General features: G+C 39.6%; 2 protein-coding genes across 6 annotated transcripts; one reads left to right on the top strand and one right to left on the bottom strand.

Annotated features, from left to right (window-relative positions):
• The first annotated feature begins 6,475 nt into the window (after window positions 1–6,475).
• On the top strand, window positions 6,476–11,361 carry LOC103710421 (putative WRKY transcription factor 40). Of its 4 annotated transcripts, none has more exons than XM_088707677.2 (5): window positions 6,476–6,581; window positions 6,696–6,767; window positions 7,345–7,584; window positions 7,692–7,808; window positions 9,726–11,013. In XM_088707677.2, exons 2-5 carry the CDS (start codon window positions 6,732–6,734, stop codon window positions 10,092–10,094), a joined length of 762 nt encoding a protein of 253 aa, XP_088563803.2. In that variant the 5' UTR covers window positions 6,476–6,581; window positions 6,696–6,731; the 3' UTR covers window positions 10,095–11,013. The 4 variants fall into 4 exon arrangements, with proteins under 4 accessions (XP_088563803.2, XP_088563805.2, XP_088563804.2 ...); XM_088707679.2 differs by having other exon boundaries at window positions 6,477–6,581; window positions 7,334–7,584; window positions 9,726–11,361; XM_088707678.2 differs by having other exon boundaries at window positions 6,477–6,767; window positions 7,334–7,584; window positions 9,726–11,361.
• Window positions 11,362–14,338: 2,977 nt separating this feature from the next.
• LOC103710478 (BTB/POZ domain-containing protein At2g24240-like) lies at window positions 14,339–16,593 on the bottom strand. 2 transcript variants are annotated; one of them, XM_088707675.2, is made up of 2 exons: window positions 15,956–16,583; window positions 14,339–15,781 (listed from the first exon to the last, which is right to left on the bottom strand). In XM_088707675.2, exon 2 carries the CDS (start codon window positions 15,762–15,764, stop codon window positions 14,430–14,432), a length of 1,335 nt encoding a protein of 444 aa, XP_088563801.1. In that variant the 5' UTR covers window positions 15,765–15,781; window positions 15,956–16,583; the 3' UTR covers window positions 14,339–14,429. The 2 variants fall into 2 exon arrangements, with proteins under 2 accessions (XP_088563801.1, XP_088563802.1); XM_088707676.2 differs by having other exon boundaries at window positions 14,706–14,871; window positions 15,012–16,593.
• Between the last annotated feature and the right edge of the window lie 202 nt (window positions 16,594–16,795).

Below are 16,795 nucleotides of genomic sequence, written 5' to 3'. Positions count from 1 at the left end.
TCGGATAATTTTCATTGCCTGAGAGGCCCCACCTCCAAGCTTTCTCAAGGTAAACTTTGATGACAACATGTTTAATGGTGGGAGTGGAGGAGGGGCTGAATTTGTGATTAGATATATTTAAAGATTGGTTGAGGGTGTCGGCTCTATGGCACCTCCATCCCTTAAGCTAAGCTTAGAGTTGCTTGGGAGGACATTACCTACGCGCGGCTTATCTTGAGGGTGGACCGGATTCACCTTGAAGGGGACTCGGCGATGATGTTTGGGTGGATCCAAGGTCATGTTAAGACTAGCGACGAGCACCCATTGTTGCAGGACATCCGCAACCTGTTGAAGAAATGTGTGGCCATCTAGGTTACCCATATATATGTGAGGCGAACGAGGCTACTAATTAGGTTGCATCATTTGTTGCACAACTAGTGGCTGGAGTTGCAATGGCTATGAGAGTACTTCACCATTCTCCTTCCGCCACCTTCTTCTTTCTAACTTTTATGGATGTATCCATACTAGGACGATATGATGTATCTAGTTTACCAAAAAAAAAATAATAAAGAAACAACATAAGATTACATCAGAAAAAATTAAAGGAAAAAATAGATTTTGATTTGCCTAGCTTCTGATCCTGGATTTGACCTTGAAGGTCCCATTTACCACTGCATTCCTTATGTTTTTTAAATTAAAAAATGCTTAACATTTTGTCTTGATGATTATGAGTGCAGTAGAGGATACAATAAGAATTTTACCCTCCAGTCGAGGGTGGGCTATAGAAAGAGCTCAATGAACAAACGATAAAAACCTCGTCAAGAACAATTGAAAAAGGTTTATCGCGCCAATCTCAAATGTTTGTGTTATAGCGTAGTTGTGGTTAAGAGTAATTTTTTTTTTTAAGTTCACTTTAAATTTCTAGGATGGTCAATTCCAAGAAGACTATCTTGAGATTTGCAAGAAGCAGCAGCAGTTTGTGGGCTCATCTGTATGCAATAATCTGGAAAACCAATAGCAACTAAGCACATCAATTTTTTTCTTTTTTTAAAAAAAAAGAGCTGCAATATGGAGCCCAATTTTCACAAATTAGGCAAGTAGCATGAGAAATATATCTAATATTTTGCATTCTATCAACTTCATGGCTTATAAGGGTGGAAAACTAATAAAATTCATAAGATTACTGTTTCTTTCCTAAAATCTTCTGATACTAGATGAATTACTGACAACTTGATAAATATTCCTCTCAAACGTTTTCCACAAGATTGGTAGCACGAATTTCGATGATCAATGGAGTTTCGAAGCTTTGTCTATTTCTGATTGGTTTTTTATTATTAATAAATGAGCACTCATCTAGTTTTAGAAATTCTTATGGTTTACAATTGTTAACTGGAAATGATCTCTTACGGTACAAATAAAAAAAAAATTACAAGTGATAGTTATAGCCAGGTCGAAGAATGTTTCGAATGTTCACAGTTATTTTCCCTATATCTTTCTTTCGGTAGGGAAAAACACCTACTCATGGCATGAATCAACTTTTTTTCTTTTCTAAAAAAAGAGGAAGCATGAACAACAATTTTTGCTGGTTGGGACTTGGGAGTGCTGACCAAAAAAAAAGATACCTTCTGTTTCATGCTGAGTTGTCATGCTCTGAACTTGCTATCTCGGTCGCCATATGACACGACCTTCTGAACTCTAGAGTGATGCCCTAAAGATCATACAAAGCCTTGGATGAATAAATTTTTTATGACTCTAGAAATTTAAATCAATAGTTAATAATCAAATAATCCAACTAAATAAATCCACCATAATCAAATAATCAAACTTATTTAATTGTAAATATTCATATGTTCATTTGGTATCACAAAACTAACTAACTAACTAAATACTCTGTTACTCAAACTTCATGCCTAAACCCATCCGAAACTAGGCATCTTGCGACTTTAAAAAAAATACAATGAGAGATATGAGCTTTATAGCCCACTAAAAATCTTTTACGCATGCACACCAGCAAGAATATGAAAATATCTTTTAGCAAATATAAAACTCATATGAAAATATTAATAAATGAATAATGCTTAATGAATCCAATGTATATATTTATAAAGCACATATATAAGCTACGCTAGCATACACATCAAGTATTAAACCTATAGCAACTCAGTTAAATTTATATCACCATAATTAGAGTCTCGAGATATATGTCATATATCACTATAGTTTTGTTAGACACACTATATATTATCCAATCAACAATTCTATTTAACGGTAATTCAGTGAAAGTACTTACCATCAATTGGTTAGCAGAATCAGACTCGACAATATTATTATTCCGGCATTGGACTAGTCCCACCTACGCTCTAGCCCGTGGCAGGCCAAGGCACACACCATATTTCTGCCCGTGGCAGGCCAAGGCACACACCATATTTCTACCCATAGCTGACAACTGCATCTCAGCCCACAGCTAAATTTATATATGCCATGTTTCATACGTGCCAACTAGTCCAGATATCGCTCTTTTTCTTGATCTTATTCAATTTACTTATAATTAAAGATACTTTATTGTCTTGTTATGATTTTGGCATTAGCTTAGTCATGGCCATGCTCCACCCATGGCAAGCCATACACATGTCATACTTCTGCCCAAGGCCAGCAACCACAACATCATATCTTAGCCCACGATTGCGACACTGTTTCACATATGGCTGACCGGTTCAAATGCTCTCCCTTTACCCCTACTTTTACAATTATACAAAATTCATTTTAATTATGTCACAACTATAACTAATTGTAGTTCATTATGTAGAACCAACTTTCCGACATTTGACTGTTGCAACCACACTCCAGCTCGTGATAAGCCAAATATAATGCTGCACTTCAACCCAAGTTTGACATAACACATACACCACGCTTCTTGCATGGCCAATTTGTCTGGCTACTGCCCATGCCCCATTATATAATCATGCTTTTCTTTAAGTTATTTGCACTCTACATGATAACTAAAGCACGAATTAATAAGATTCAGACAGAGCTCGAGTAAGCAACATCTAATCGTCAGCACACAATACAAATACCAACATATGTAGTCATATAGGTGATAATGCAAATTATTAGTATATGACACATCTATGTACGAGATGTAGATGATTATGTTGAGAGATTCTTACCTCTACTGGCAACAAACTCCACCTCAATCTAAGAATGAGTGTGTGTAGTACCTTGTCCAATGCTTTCTTGCCCGAACGGTTGCTTCCTTACATAATCAAATCTCATTCTTAAATTAACTAGAAATATTACAGATGGATGGGTAGATGGTTGCACAATATCGATCCAGAATCCTTGGTTACACAATACCAATTTGGAGCTCCTGCTGGCACAATGCCGGTCCGGTACCCCTCTAAGGATCAACCGATCAATCTGGGTTTATCTAAATACCAAGAATTGATGCACGTGAAAGTCGTACTCATCAGAGGGGGAGGAAAAAAAAAAGGCCGAGTGTTAGCTACTGGATTCTCAAACAAGTAGCAGCCCAAGGGTTGGCAAGTAAATTCCGCTCCTAAGTGGTCGATATTCCATCAACCTCCGGATTTGTAGGCTCGTTCCAGTCTAGAGCAAGCCTGATTGAGGTCAAAAAACAGGTGCTAGGCCCATGCCTTGACGGGAAAAAGTGGCCTGCCTTAGGGGTGCAGACCGAGTACCTAGCCCAAATCAATCTAGAAATTAGCCGTAACGCGACCGTTCACCTTAGAATAATAAAACTCGGATTTGTGACTGAACCGACCGTTTGAATGTCTTGGTACGGTGAACCATTCGACACGACAAAGAAGATAAGAGAGTCTGCGCAAAATCTCGAGTAGATTGACTGCACCGCGAGGACCATTCAATCTATTCTGGATACTGGTCCTTGTCGGATGGCCAGTTCATTGCATCTTTTTGATGAAGAGATGGCCAGTTCATTGTAGAAATTGGCCAAGGTACCGTGAGAAGTCTGTGAGAGAAGGACGTGGTTTGGCTCGCAAATTCCTATGAACCTAGAAATACCTACTAACCATTTGTCCATTGCATCCACCTTCATTTGCGTGCAATTATGGATCTCAAAGCAGGGACACGATTCACGTGCACCCTTGGATCCGATCAATGTTCCAATCGGGTGAGTAGCAAGTGTTGGCAGGTCTGCAAAGACCTACAAACTATCAGCACCCATATTACAATTGCAGGTCAGCTTTAAAATGAAATATATATATATATATATATATATATATATATATATATATATATATATTTTGTGGCAGCGAATGCAACAGAATAGGCTTTAGATTCATGGCATAGCATGATTTATTTCCTCAATTTAACCACCGGAACGTATCTATGTTTTGTGAGAGTTGCACTAAGTACTCTTTTTATTTTCCTCCCATTTCATAGTGAATTTAACCATATTTTTGGTGAGAATAGCATGTGTTGCCACCAAAATCCAGCCCGACGGAGGTGGTCTCAAAGTCTGATATAATGTAGGTTGGTTGAAATAGAGAATTTGACTTGCAAGCAGAAGGAGAAACATGGAAGGTTGCTAGATTTAATCCGGCGGAAAATCTTTCGATGATTGAGCCAGGTCAAGTTTTAGCGAAACAGAAGGGATCTGTGAGAAAAACGAACTTGAAGGTCTTTTAGGCTTGGTATATATAGGGATAAAGGTGCAGGACAATTACTTAAAAAGGTCGGGCATACAGTAGCGTGCCTCATAAATGTGGAATCATAACAGTCTTTCTTAATGATATGTAATTGCTCTTAATATGCTTGGATTCAGAGACACGGTGCTTCATTATTGGCTAGTTGGCTAGACACATGGCACTCTACTATATTCTGGCTGGTCTAGTTGGTAACCATCATCAGCTAACGAATCCTAGCTACATCATTTATCTAACTAGAAGAATCTAATGTACAATCTTAACTAAACTCAACCCTTCGTTTAACTAACATAGAACCTAGACGAACTAGGGATTTTGACTAACCACCCTGTTGACGATTCTATTGCGACCTTTGCCAAGCCGAAGATGGAACATTGAACATGGTCGTCTCGATCCAAACCACGGAACCAACGTTTATTACGCGATTTGACCCCATGCGGAGATTAGCATCGTGCACGATTGTGTGTTGGGCGAGTGGCCCCACCACATTATTCAAGTCCAAACACGTGTGGTCGTCAACGGTCAACGTTTGGCCTGCCGTAATTGGACCGGCTTCCTTTTTTTCTACTTCAAGCAGCTGTTGACCGCCGCATTCCGAAGACTTTCCCAGCCCTACTGACCGACATAGTGCTCTCTCTCTCTCTCTCTCTCTCTCTCTACTGCTACAAACTTGGATTAGACTGTATAACCACTTAAAACGCCGAGCCTTTTTACTTGCATCTTTTTGGAGTGCAACTTGCAAGAGTTTAGCAACTAATCTGCCAATCATCAAATGGATTAATGGATAATGTTGCCAATGCAAAAAAATGCTCTGAATTCCACTTCAGAGAGGTGTGGAACCATGCTTTTTTTTTTTTTTTTGAAAACAAAAAAGTTTATCACAATAATGAAATCGTGTTGGGCTTTGCCAAACTCTTTTTATTAAAAATAATTATATGCTGCTAGGACCATATGATGAAGTGTGCAGGGGCGAAAAAGAGTAACAAAAATTCTCTAATGCTTTTGCTCGCATCCAACTGTGAATGTGCATGCAGGATTAACAATGTCAAGTTGTAAACTCAGCTAAACAAGCATCACTTGGGCACATGATTACTCTGATATGCTGCATGAGCTTTTCAAGTAGAGGATGAAGATAGTTTAACATCCTTCTAATTAATTCAGGGATACAACTTATGTATTCAAACAATTATTCATGACATCCTACACTCTTTCCGTTTTTTTTTTAATTTTCTTTTTTACTCTCCCCAGAACAAAGAATTTACCCTTTGCTGGATTCCATCTAGCTTTTCATATTTGGTCTTTTAATGGTAATTTGGCTGAAAACGAAAAGAAAACATTAATCAGATCACCTTATTCCTATAATTCGCTTGATATATATTATATGTAGCTAGTTATTTGGTGTTGGTGCATTATTCCAATTTAAGCCCAGAAAAATCTTGTGATGGAGTGGTAGTAATGACAAAAAATGTTAGACAAATATGACACTGAGAGATTGCTACTTTCATGAGTGCAGTGCAGCGTATCAAACGGACTCCGGAATCAGGTTCGTCTAATTCCTTGGGCTATGTGAGAAGACGAGCCACTGCGGATGGCGACGAAATGAGGGAGGGAACTCAATGGGTTGGTGTCAACGGTCATTGCCCCTGACCACAAGTTGGGCCCCCTCAAGAAAAGAGAGAAGCAAAGGTATAAGCTGCTTACGTCTCCTTGCGTGATGCATTCAGTATTTTATCCGTGAAACCCAAGTAGTTGGCATCATGAATTTGAGTATTCAATTCGAATATTGTTCCTAACAGCTACGATAATGGGCCCATAGGTTCCTCTATAAACCTTCCTACTACCTTCTTTTGTGCGTGCGTGCGTGCGTGCGTGTGTGTGTGTGTGTGAGAGAGAGAGAGAGAGAGAGTTTATATGCAGGTAGTGCGAATACAAGGAACACCTTCTGGTTTCTAATGTTCTTTTATGTTGTCCTAAGAATCCAGCTTCTGTTAAGTGCTGTTCTCACCTCTTTGCCTGATCTCGTTTTATAAGTGCATAGCGAGCTAGAGAGGAGCTTTCACCAGAATCATGGATCTCCAGAGAAACGTCTCTGATAAAGAGAAGGTCAGTGTTGCAATATTTCTTTTCTGGGCATGGTTTTTAACACTGTCGCAACATATTTAGAGAAAATTCCGACGTTATTTCCAATTTTTCATGGACCAAATGGTTTGACAATCGGTTTCAAATAATAAATCACAAAGTACTTTTATATGGTTCGTCTATTTCATTATCCTTTGCATCCTCCAAGGATCATTCAAGATTTATTGTTTTAACAATTATTTGATGCTACTAGTTATTCTTGTCATCATTGTTGTTGCAGTTCCCACCCTCAAAAGCACACAGAAACGCGAATAAACAAGCAAGCGAACAGAAAAGATTTATTAGAACTATCTTCACATTCTCCTCTCTTGATTTCTTAATTAACAACTCCTGTCCTTTACAGAAAAAAAAATGGCAAATTTCTGCGAACTATGCCTGAATATCGCTTGCGAATGTGATTTCAAAAATGGCATAATGGTTGTTAAAATTAGTAATGTTGTATACCAAAAAAAAAGAAGTTCTATTATCAATTAAATATGGAATAGCAAGGGAAATTCTTAAAGATCCTTCCTTTTGATACTTTGCGTTAGTATGTATACAGATGCAAGAAATTGGAGCAGAACTAGAACGTTTGCGTGCCGAAAACAAGGAGCTCAGCCTTTTGCTCCATTCAATGAATCATAAGTACACCACCCTTCAAGCTCATGTAGAGAAGATAAGGGAAGAAATGGACTGTATGAATGAGTCGAGCCATGACTTGATCAAGGGACAACCTATTGAGTCGGTAAAGCCAAATCTTACACGCAGATATTTCAGGACAAATGAAGATAGTGCTAGCTTAGTAAGTCTCTTGGCACGTATACTCTTGCAATCTGATTAACATTTTCCTCGGTTTTAAATTTATTTTCTCCTGTGTGGTGTATAAGTTATTGATTTCGTTAACAACAGATAGTCAAGGATGGGTACCATTGGAGGAAGTATGGACAGAAGATTACTAAAGATAATCCATCCCCTCGTGCTTATTTTAGGTGTTCTATGGCTCCAGAATGTCATGTTAAGAAGAAGGTTCTCTTCTAAACTCCTAGCTTTGCTTTCTTTCTTCATATGATTATTAAACTTTTCTGAGTTTTACGGTAGAAAGTATTCTACGTTAACATGTTGTAGTTTTAATATCCTCTTTCCTTTTCAGAGGAAAATGAATATTGCACATAATCTGTAAGGGGGAAAACTAAGTGATTTATCTTCATTTTTTGTTGCCAATTCCTTAGTTTTGATCTTTTTTGCCTTTAAACTCCACCATTAAGCATCTGGTGGGTTTCCACCTTCTCTCAAAGAAACCTTTAGAATTAGACGGAATTGCACTACTCAACAGAACTACATTGATAATTCACAAATACTTTGCATTCTCCACATAAAGAATATATGGTTAGGAACTAAACCTTATCTTTCAGAAAATATGCTTGAGAATTCAGAGTAGTATCTTCAAAATAATTGCAGGTTCTACAGATCAACTAGGTTGCCTGAGATGGAAGAAAGAATAGACAGACATTAGCATCTCCTCTCCAGACAAATGAAACCCTTGGGTTCACAAGAATATGCCTTGAATGCAAAAGAGAGTTTGCAAAAAAAATCTAAAACGCTGAAATTTTTAATAATAATGAATAATATGTTTTGCAAGTTGTTTTTTTTTTCTTTTTGATGGAAAGGGAGAGATAGAATAGCCACCCAAAGTTTAACAAGTTGATTTTAACAACAAAAAAAAAACCTCCCTCAATGTGCTCCATAGTTTTTCATATTTTTCCAAACTCATCATTTTTTTCATGGAAAATCAAATAAATTAACAAACTTGATATGGTTCGCTACAAGAATTTGTGTGTTTAACCACACACAAAAAAATGTTGCTAAAAAACAAATTTTGTCGCCTAAAATATTTGGCGATGAAATAAATTTTGTTGTTAGGTTCATAGCTTATGCCCCGTCACTAAAGTCATCTGTGATGAAAACAGTAATTCATCATAAAATATTCAACATTTTGGGACAAAACGAATTTTGTTTTGTTGTCCAATCCAAGTTTTCAATCTTCTTAGTCTTCTTGAATTCAGCAATCAAATGCAGATGCATCATCTTTTATGTTTTCTGGGACTAATCCATGAAAAAGGTAAAAATGGAAAGGAAACCTGCTTATCGATCTGAGACAAAATATTGAATCCAAGAACACCTTATGGTTCAAACTTTCAGAGCATCAGGTTGAAGATTTGTATTAAAGTAACACGATTAAGTTCTTTTTTTCTAGCTGACACAAATAAAAACAAGAAAGTTGATTTTATCTAATTCAACCGTAGTTTCCCAAGTCTAAAAGGCTGCACAAGGCCATTGAAGACTTTTGAGTCATACTGTTTGGTGTTATGTTTATGGTCGCAAACTTGGACTGCATGAATTCCATAGATCCAAAATTAGGCTCAGTCAAATCGCATGCAATCAAACAATAGAATTAAGATGTGCTAGCTAAAATAGAAGTCCATCTAAAACCATTTCACTAGCAGGCAAGCTAATACTTACTTCTCGATTTCTACCTGAAAGTTAAATTCAGCGAAGTGATCTATCCAAAACTAGTTTTAAATTTTATAGTTTTATATGGAAAATCAATGTTATTTTGCTTGCATGGACAACTTCATTTATATTAAATCTCATAATTAACTCACAGATGTTCGTTTGGAGACAAATTAACCAGGCACTAAAACATTGCATGCAGATGGTCTTAGAATTCTAATATATGGATGTGATATCTAATAACTTTGTTCATGCAACTCATCTCCAAAAAAAAAGCTGATCCTACAATAAAAATTCGAATGTCATGAAAAATTTTGCTTTTATAATAGCATTTCCAAGAAGTTCTAACTACGAGCGCTGCATCCAAGCTAGTCTTAACCAAATATTCTGCAACTACTGCAAGTATATTTCATTTCCCTTTATATGTTCTAGGTTCAGCGAAGTCCAGATGATAAATCAGTTCTGGTGGCAACATATGAAGGAGAACACAACCACCCCTTGCCCGGAGAGCTCGACGGCATGACATCATTACCAAATATCTCCAGCACTGGCTTAATGGTTGGATTTTCTAGTTCTACATCCAGGGACCAATCTCAGCCGGAGGTCACCCTTGGGCTTGCTCTATGTGGGAGCAATCATGAAGCAGTAAGGTCCACGGAGACACTCATAAACGAGACCAACAACAATAATAATATCATGGAAGAGTGCATCACACTTTTGAGTGGAGATCCTAACTTTAGAGTAGCCTTGGCAGCTGCAGTTGCACGCTCAGTTCTCTCTAATCATCCATCAAATAGCTGAACATCACGTACCAATATATGTTTTGGTTCATGAAGGCTTATAAGTCTCTTCCATTGTGTAAAAATAATCGAAAGTAAAAAAAAAAAAAAAACTACTTTTAAACTAATAGAGAGACTTTTTTTTTTTGAAGATTTTGTAAAGAACTAGGATAGGTACATCGTGTACCAATATATGTCTTGGCTCATGAAGGCTTAGAAGTTTCTGTGATTGTGTTAAAATAATTGAAAGTAAAAACTAGTTGTTTAGACTGATTGAGATTTTTTAGGTTTCCAAAGAACCAGGATAGGTGGAAGCACCGCCTAACTGGATCAGCACCCCTCTTCTTGGTGCATTTACTGTTGCAGGGCCCCAAGAGATGGCGGTCCCGGCTCCTTTTTACTTCAAGGTAATACATTATTACGACAAGTTTCAGTGCCTTTTATATAGAAAAAATTGAGTTCAAAGGCTTAGAGATGGTCCAATTGATACATCTCCTTTTTATGTTTAATGTAGCTTGGATGAATTGTGTCTTAGTTTCTGTATTTATACATTATTAGAGGCTTCTGATTTCTGCCATTATGGGGTGTGAGAGGTCAGAGTTTGTACAATATTAGAGGCTTTGGAAGCAAAGATATATTACTTTCAAAAAAATGAATGAAAATAAAAACAAGAAGTGGCCGAAGTTTCATTAAAACTTGATGTATGCCATGTCAATCTCCATATGAAATTTGACCAGTTTGCAGAGAAATACAAAATCAGCAATGCTTCCAAACAGGTTCTGAAGTATCTCAGTTTTCATTTTTTATGCCTTCCAAAATTCAAACAATGAGTGTTCGACATCTTATTTCTTGTCCCGGTTCTGGATGAAAATAAAGAATTAACAATAAATCATGAAAAGAGAAATGAAACCAAATCACAAATATTTGAAGGCTTGATCATGGTCAGAAAATATGAATGGTCGATAGACGTGAAACTTGTTATAGTTGGCACACCATGTGTTTCAGCATTAGGATGATGCTACAAAGTTTCACAGAAGAATCCAAGTGGAGGTCTTCTGAAAATGAGCAAAATTTTAACTATCTGAAGCATCAATCACCTTTCCCCAACACCGTAAACAAATTTTGTTCTTATCAACCAAAAAAATGTGTTTTCTTTTTTATGCCAAAATTTTCCAAAGCAAGGTTAGTCTGATTTATGTTCAATAACAAGTTAACCTAGTCGAAGCACTTATTTTTCGGTTGAGACCGATGCAAATTCAGGAGATCAAAAAACAAGCACCAAATGCTTGACAAGGCATTGCTATAAACATCAGAAGTCTGATCTGTCAGTAATTAAAAGATAAAAAAACTTAAAATGAAACAAAGATTTTTTAATACCTTATGAACAGGAAATCCCAAGTTATTATTTCCGAATAAATCATGGATCCTTCAATTTTTGGTAATTTTTGATTAAGAAAATTTGCAGAGAACAAGGAGACATTGGGTTAGTGGCTTAGTAGACATTCTATGAGAACCCAGAAGATAGTGAATCTCATCTTGTTCCACTTGCATTCACTTTTGCCCGAATTTATTCATATTTCCGTATTGTGTTTCCCATTTCTTCCAATTACAATGCCAATTAACTTGTCTAACACCTCTGGAGAGCAAATTATCGGCAATCTCTTCGTCTATTATTGCAATTAGATCATGTCCCACATTCTGAACTCAACTTCAATGGTGGTTCAGAGGGTCCTATGTACATTTATACAGCCATAGACATAGATAACACAGATATAGGTGACGACTATACACAGATATACGCAGTTGTTGTGTTGTTGAGAGGGGCACTGAAAGCTCTATACATATTACAGTCACATACACAAATATACAAGACAACGATAGACAGATATATATAGTTATGGGAGGCGCACTCGGATTATACATAGATATGCACAGATATACAAGCCAATATGCATAGATGTATATAGTTGCAAGAGGGGCACTTGGAGCCCTGTGCACATTATACAACCATATATGAAGCAACTATGCATAGAATACACTGTCTTGAGAGGGAACAGAGACTTATACACAATATACAACTATACACAGATATACAAATTATACAAATACATAAATATACAGCTATACACGGATACACACATATTAATATGTGAAGATATTCTCTGAATGCCCTCCGAAAACTTTGCACCTATGTTCCTGCTATCGAGTTGTGCAGAACTTTTGTAAAATTCAATGGATCAAATATCATTGCATTATTTGGATTTGGGAGAAATGATCACTGCATCTTTCTAAACACTACATTGATAAGATCAAGCAAAGATGATTATTGCGGAACCGGCTAGAAATCTTTATGCTTTGAGTTGGGTCATTTTGGGAAAGAACTGGTTGTTCCTGGAAGCTCCTTTTGGATTTCCATCATTATATTTTACTTGCTTCTTGTGTTTATTCGTTTACATATGTTGATAAGTTGGTGATGATTTATATTTATTAAGCTTCTAGCATGTGGTTGGGGGTGTTGGCGTATATAGCGGGCTCATGGAATACAGTTTTCATGTATCAAATGGTCTATAGCTTCCTGCTTTTCTGAGTGTTTTATCGTTGTCAACTACAGTGTGAGCATATATTCCTTGGATTGTACCTTCTATAATTTGTCTTCTTGCAGTCTGTAGCAAATGTCCATCGACCAGAGAACTAACAGCGTTGAAAGTTTAAATTTCAATTGCTCATAGTTGCATTCTCTCTGATTTTTGTTGCACAAAGGATGCTTTATTAGCTTCGATCAAACATCTTTGTTGGTACACCACAACAAGATCTTTGATACATGAAAACAAATACCTTGATTTTCTTTATATTTTTTTCAAAGCAGTGTGAATACTGCAAGCTCCCTATCTGCCTGGGTAAGCGAATCTGCAACTTGATTGGCCTCTCTAGCTACATGAAAGGCTCCAAGTTCCTATTCTTATTTTCTGATGGTAGGCTATCCCATTCAAGAGGATCGAATTGTCTGGAATAAGATCTCAAGGCAGCCAATGAGCACTCCATGACTGTGCATTACTGTGCCATTGATGGCTCTGCTCTATGAGACCGCTGCCATAATTGATCAGAGTCGAGCCCACATGTTGGTGCATGAGTTTAATTAATTGAAAAACCTAAAGGTTTCAGTGCACTGGTTCCTTCCATTTGTTTTTCTTCTGGCTTGCTAAGTAAAATAGAAGTTAATGGATCACCTCCCTTGCATGCAAACTTCTAAAGTCTAGAAAGCAGTCGTTCGTATGACGCTTTCCATCCCTTGGGGACCATGCGACACTGATCACAAGCCATTATTTTGTGCCTCCGAGCCAGATATATAGGTGCTCTTCAATAGTGATCAGGTACAATCACACATTATTGGTTGCCATCAGAGGCCCCATCCTGAAGCCTTGAAGCAAATTCAAATATATCTGGAGGCCCTTTCAAGTTTCAATTGCATTCCTCCGAAATCTCATGCTTGTGTTCAGAGTTCATATACATTGGATATTGCAAACATGTGATATGTGTATAACCCATACCAAAATGCGAGGCATCAATTCAAGCAAAGCAGGTTTAGTATATGCATGATGGGTTCCAAGAAATCTTTCGCTCGAGAAACTTGCACGCTTCTAGCAAATTATCCGAAGGTTTAGGTCATACATCACATTACGCTTGTGGTGGGTCGGATGATATATCATACATAGTACGTTCGCTGATTCGTTGCAATTGCCTGAAGTTTTAAGCTACATGGTATAATTACTTAGAAGATTAGATATCCGTTTTCTACCAAATCTAAAGCAAAAGCTCAGCCACCAACACCCTGTTCTGCAGCTGTAACTGCTCATTTGGAGCACCACTGCCTTGAAAAAATCATCCCTGCACTAAAGCTGGTCAGGCCTACCTAGGACAGCCAGAGGAAAGCAGAGAGAGTGGTTTTTGTGGATTTGGTTCTCCTGCTTTGAGAGGAAAAGCTGCAACTAGATAGAAAGCAAAAGGGAAAGAAGAGAGCCGCTCTGAGCTGCTGTCCCAAAAAGAAAAGACTAGCAGATCAAAGGTGTGGGAGCCTTGGGAGAAATGGGGCAGAACATGGGATCTCTCCAAACAGTCCAAAATGGAAGCTTGGCTTTGGCTTCAAGCTTAAATGTGGAGAATTGAAAGATGAGAACATTTGGAGATGCAGAAAAACAGCCATTTTTATGTGCAGTTAAGCCATCAGTGTTGTACAAATCACAAACACACTCAACTCCTGCATCAACGTCTACCTGATTCCACCTGAATTCTTTTGGATTAATTATGCTAAGAAATCGCACAAACAACACTACCAAACAAAAGAAGTTACGGTTGAAGGTTAGAAGATTGGAGAAGGGGGCGTCTCCCACACATCGAACACGTTCTCATCGCAATGTAGAGCGAACAACCGATTACCTCCAATCGAGAAATCACATATCGAACCACCGTAGCTCCTCTGCAGAGTTGATGTCAAAACCCACTCGGGTCCGCAGAACACTGAGATGCTGTCATTCATGGAGGAGAATAGCTGCCCGCCGTGCGCTGCGAGCTTAGGATAGCAGCTCTCCTCGTCGGGCGCTCTCCGGTTCATGAGCTTACTTCTAGAGCTCCACCTGACCCCTCCTGCATGGCTCCTCAAATCCATGAAACCCAGGTCCTCGTGCTGGTTTACGACACAAATGGACCGGCCATTCTCCATTGCGATTGCATGGACGACCCTCTTGTCATCAAGAGATGTCGTGATTCTGGCATCAGACCAAGACCACGCCACACTCTTCTTCCTGAAGTCCAGCAAACCAATGAAACAGTAATCAGTTCTCGGGAACAACGTGGCGACCATCAAGCAATTGCTTCCATCCAGCCATTGGAGCTTGTCGGCGTCGCCGAGAAGGCAACCGGGCGGCTCGTAGAAGAAATCTACCTGCAGGCCAGTGTTCTGATCCCAGACACCAATTCCATGCTCATTGCACCTCCCCTTACAGCTAGCGAAGATCTTGTAGTCCGAGCTGCTGAAGCTGAGAGCGCCGGCGGTAAAGCTCTTAACTTGGTTGTCGTGGGCTACCCTAAAACGATGTCGAAGCTCGCCGGTCGACGAGCAGAAAACTCCCATCCCTCCCTCGCCCCTACCGAGCCGCTCCCGGGCGGTGACGACGATGCTCTGGGCGTCGAGGTAGCCGACGTCGTTGACCTGCTGGTAGTCGAGGCTGATGGGACGGTGCTCCTCGAGCATCCAGTCGTAGACGTGGACCATGCTGCCGTGGGCGACGCAGCAGCCGCCGTCCGGACCGGCGCGGATGGCGGTGCCGTCTCCAGGGGCGCGGCCGGGGACGGAGGCGGCAGGCCGGAGGAGGTTGCCGTCGAAAGGGCCCCACCGGGCGGCGCGGACGTGGTCGAGGAGGCCGTAGAAGAGGGCCTCGCGGTAAAGGAGCCTCTCGGGGACGTCGGGCGGCACGTGGAGCTCGCCTGTGCGGAGGAGGTCGAGGAGGACGGCGAAGCAGGCGGGGTTGCGGTCGATGAAGTACTCGCCACCGCCGGGGGGCTGCCGAGGTTTCCAGAACTCGTCGAGGAGGGAGCCGAGCATGGACTGGCGGCCGGCGTTGGCGAGGATGGTGGCGGTGGTCTCAAAGATCTTGCCGCCCACATTGAATCGAACCCGGTCGCTTCCGCTCGCCATGGCTCAAGCTCGCATACCTTGGTTGAATTCGACTCAAAAAGATCGAAACTTTGGTCCAAATTTCAAATTTTAGACACCAAAAGAGAGATTTTGGGAGCGTAATGTCCGAATCAGCTGGATAATATCGGAAGAAAACCACGATTAAGAAGAAAAACAAAAAAATCGAACTCAAATGGAATTCCGAGAGATACAGAAAACAGGGGAGAATCCAGGGGAGGCGAATCAGTGCAGCTAACGAAATAAAGAAGCGATTTTGAGAAAAGGGGATCAGAGAGCAGGCGATTTTCTTGGAGTCGTCCTTGATTTTGCGGAATTTGGTGGCGGAGAATTGGAAAATTATGGTCTGATTTCAGAGCGCGACAACCTTTATTCCCCCTTCTCTCCGCCTCTCCCTTCAACTCCCTCAGCGGTGGGATTATATAAAAGAACCGACCCCACCGGAAAACAGAGCCGGCGATCCTGGCTCTCCTGTGAGTCATACAGAGAGAACATGTACCGCAAGGCCATCAATTGATGACTCCATTGAATTGGCTGCCAGGATTGAGTGATGAACGTCATCAGATTGTACTGTGGATGGCGGTGAAGTGTGAAGTGTGTGAGACTCGCATGGGGGACACCTTTGGATATTAAATGTTAGCCCTATGGAGGGGATTCAGAAAGCCAGCAAGTTGTATAGTACTTGAAAAGGTGATCTCTGCTATCCCTCTGAGAGCAGCTGAAGTTGTAGAGTTTTAGATGGGAATCCAGTCACATGAGTATTGTTCAGACTTACCTACTTTCTAAGCATTACCCGAATGATTTCCAGTCACATGCTAATCTAAGCATTGCCTACTTTCCCATTCTCAAGGGCCAGATTTGATTTCCTAACATCCAAAGAGAACTACTAAATTAGTGTAGAATTTTGAAAGAAGGCAACTTTTGTAAACAAGTTATGTTATCAATCATGAGATTCTAGTAATATGAGTGAAAGCTTTTTTTTTCCTTATTTATTATGAAAAGTTTTTTTAAAAAAAGATGAGCTCTTATATTGG

The sequence above is a fragment of the Phoenix dactylifera genome, chromosome 11, assembly GCF_051530095.1.
Source record: "Phoenix dactylifera cultivar Ajwa chromosome 11, Ajwa_hap1_PhDact_Kaust_v1.1, whole genome shotgun sequence".
In the NCBI taxonomy this organism is placed as follows: domain Eukaryota; kingdom Viridiplantae; phylum Streptophyta; class Magnoliopsida; order Arecales; family Arecaceae; genus Phoenix; species Phoenix dactylifera.
The sequence above is the reverse complement of the archived record's forward strand: the minus strand, read 5'-3'. Positions and strand labels throughout refer to the sequence as shown.

Coding starts and splice junctions, on each gene's coding strand:
- LOC103710478 (XM_088707675.2), bottom strand. CDS start 15,764: ATGGCGAGCGGAAGCGACCGGGTTCGATTCAATGTGGGCGGCAAGATC.
- LOC103710421 (XM_088707677.2), top strand. CDS start 6,732: ATGGATCTCCAGAGAAACGTCTCTGATAAAGAGAAG. Junction 6,768..7,344: donor ACGTCTCTGATAAAGAGAAG/GTCAGTGTTGCA, acceptor GTATGTATACAG/ATGCAAGAAATTGGAGCAGA. Junction 7,585..7,691: donor ATGAAGATAGTGCTAGCTTA/GTAAGTCTCTTG, acceptor CGTTAACAACAG/ATAGTCAAGGATGGGTACCA.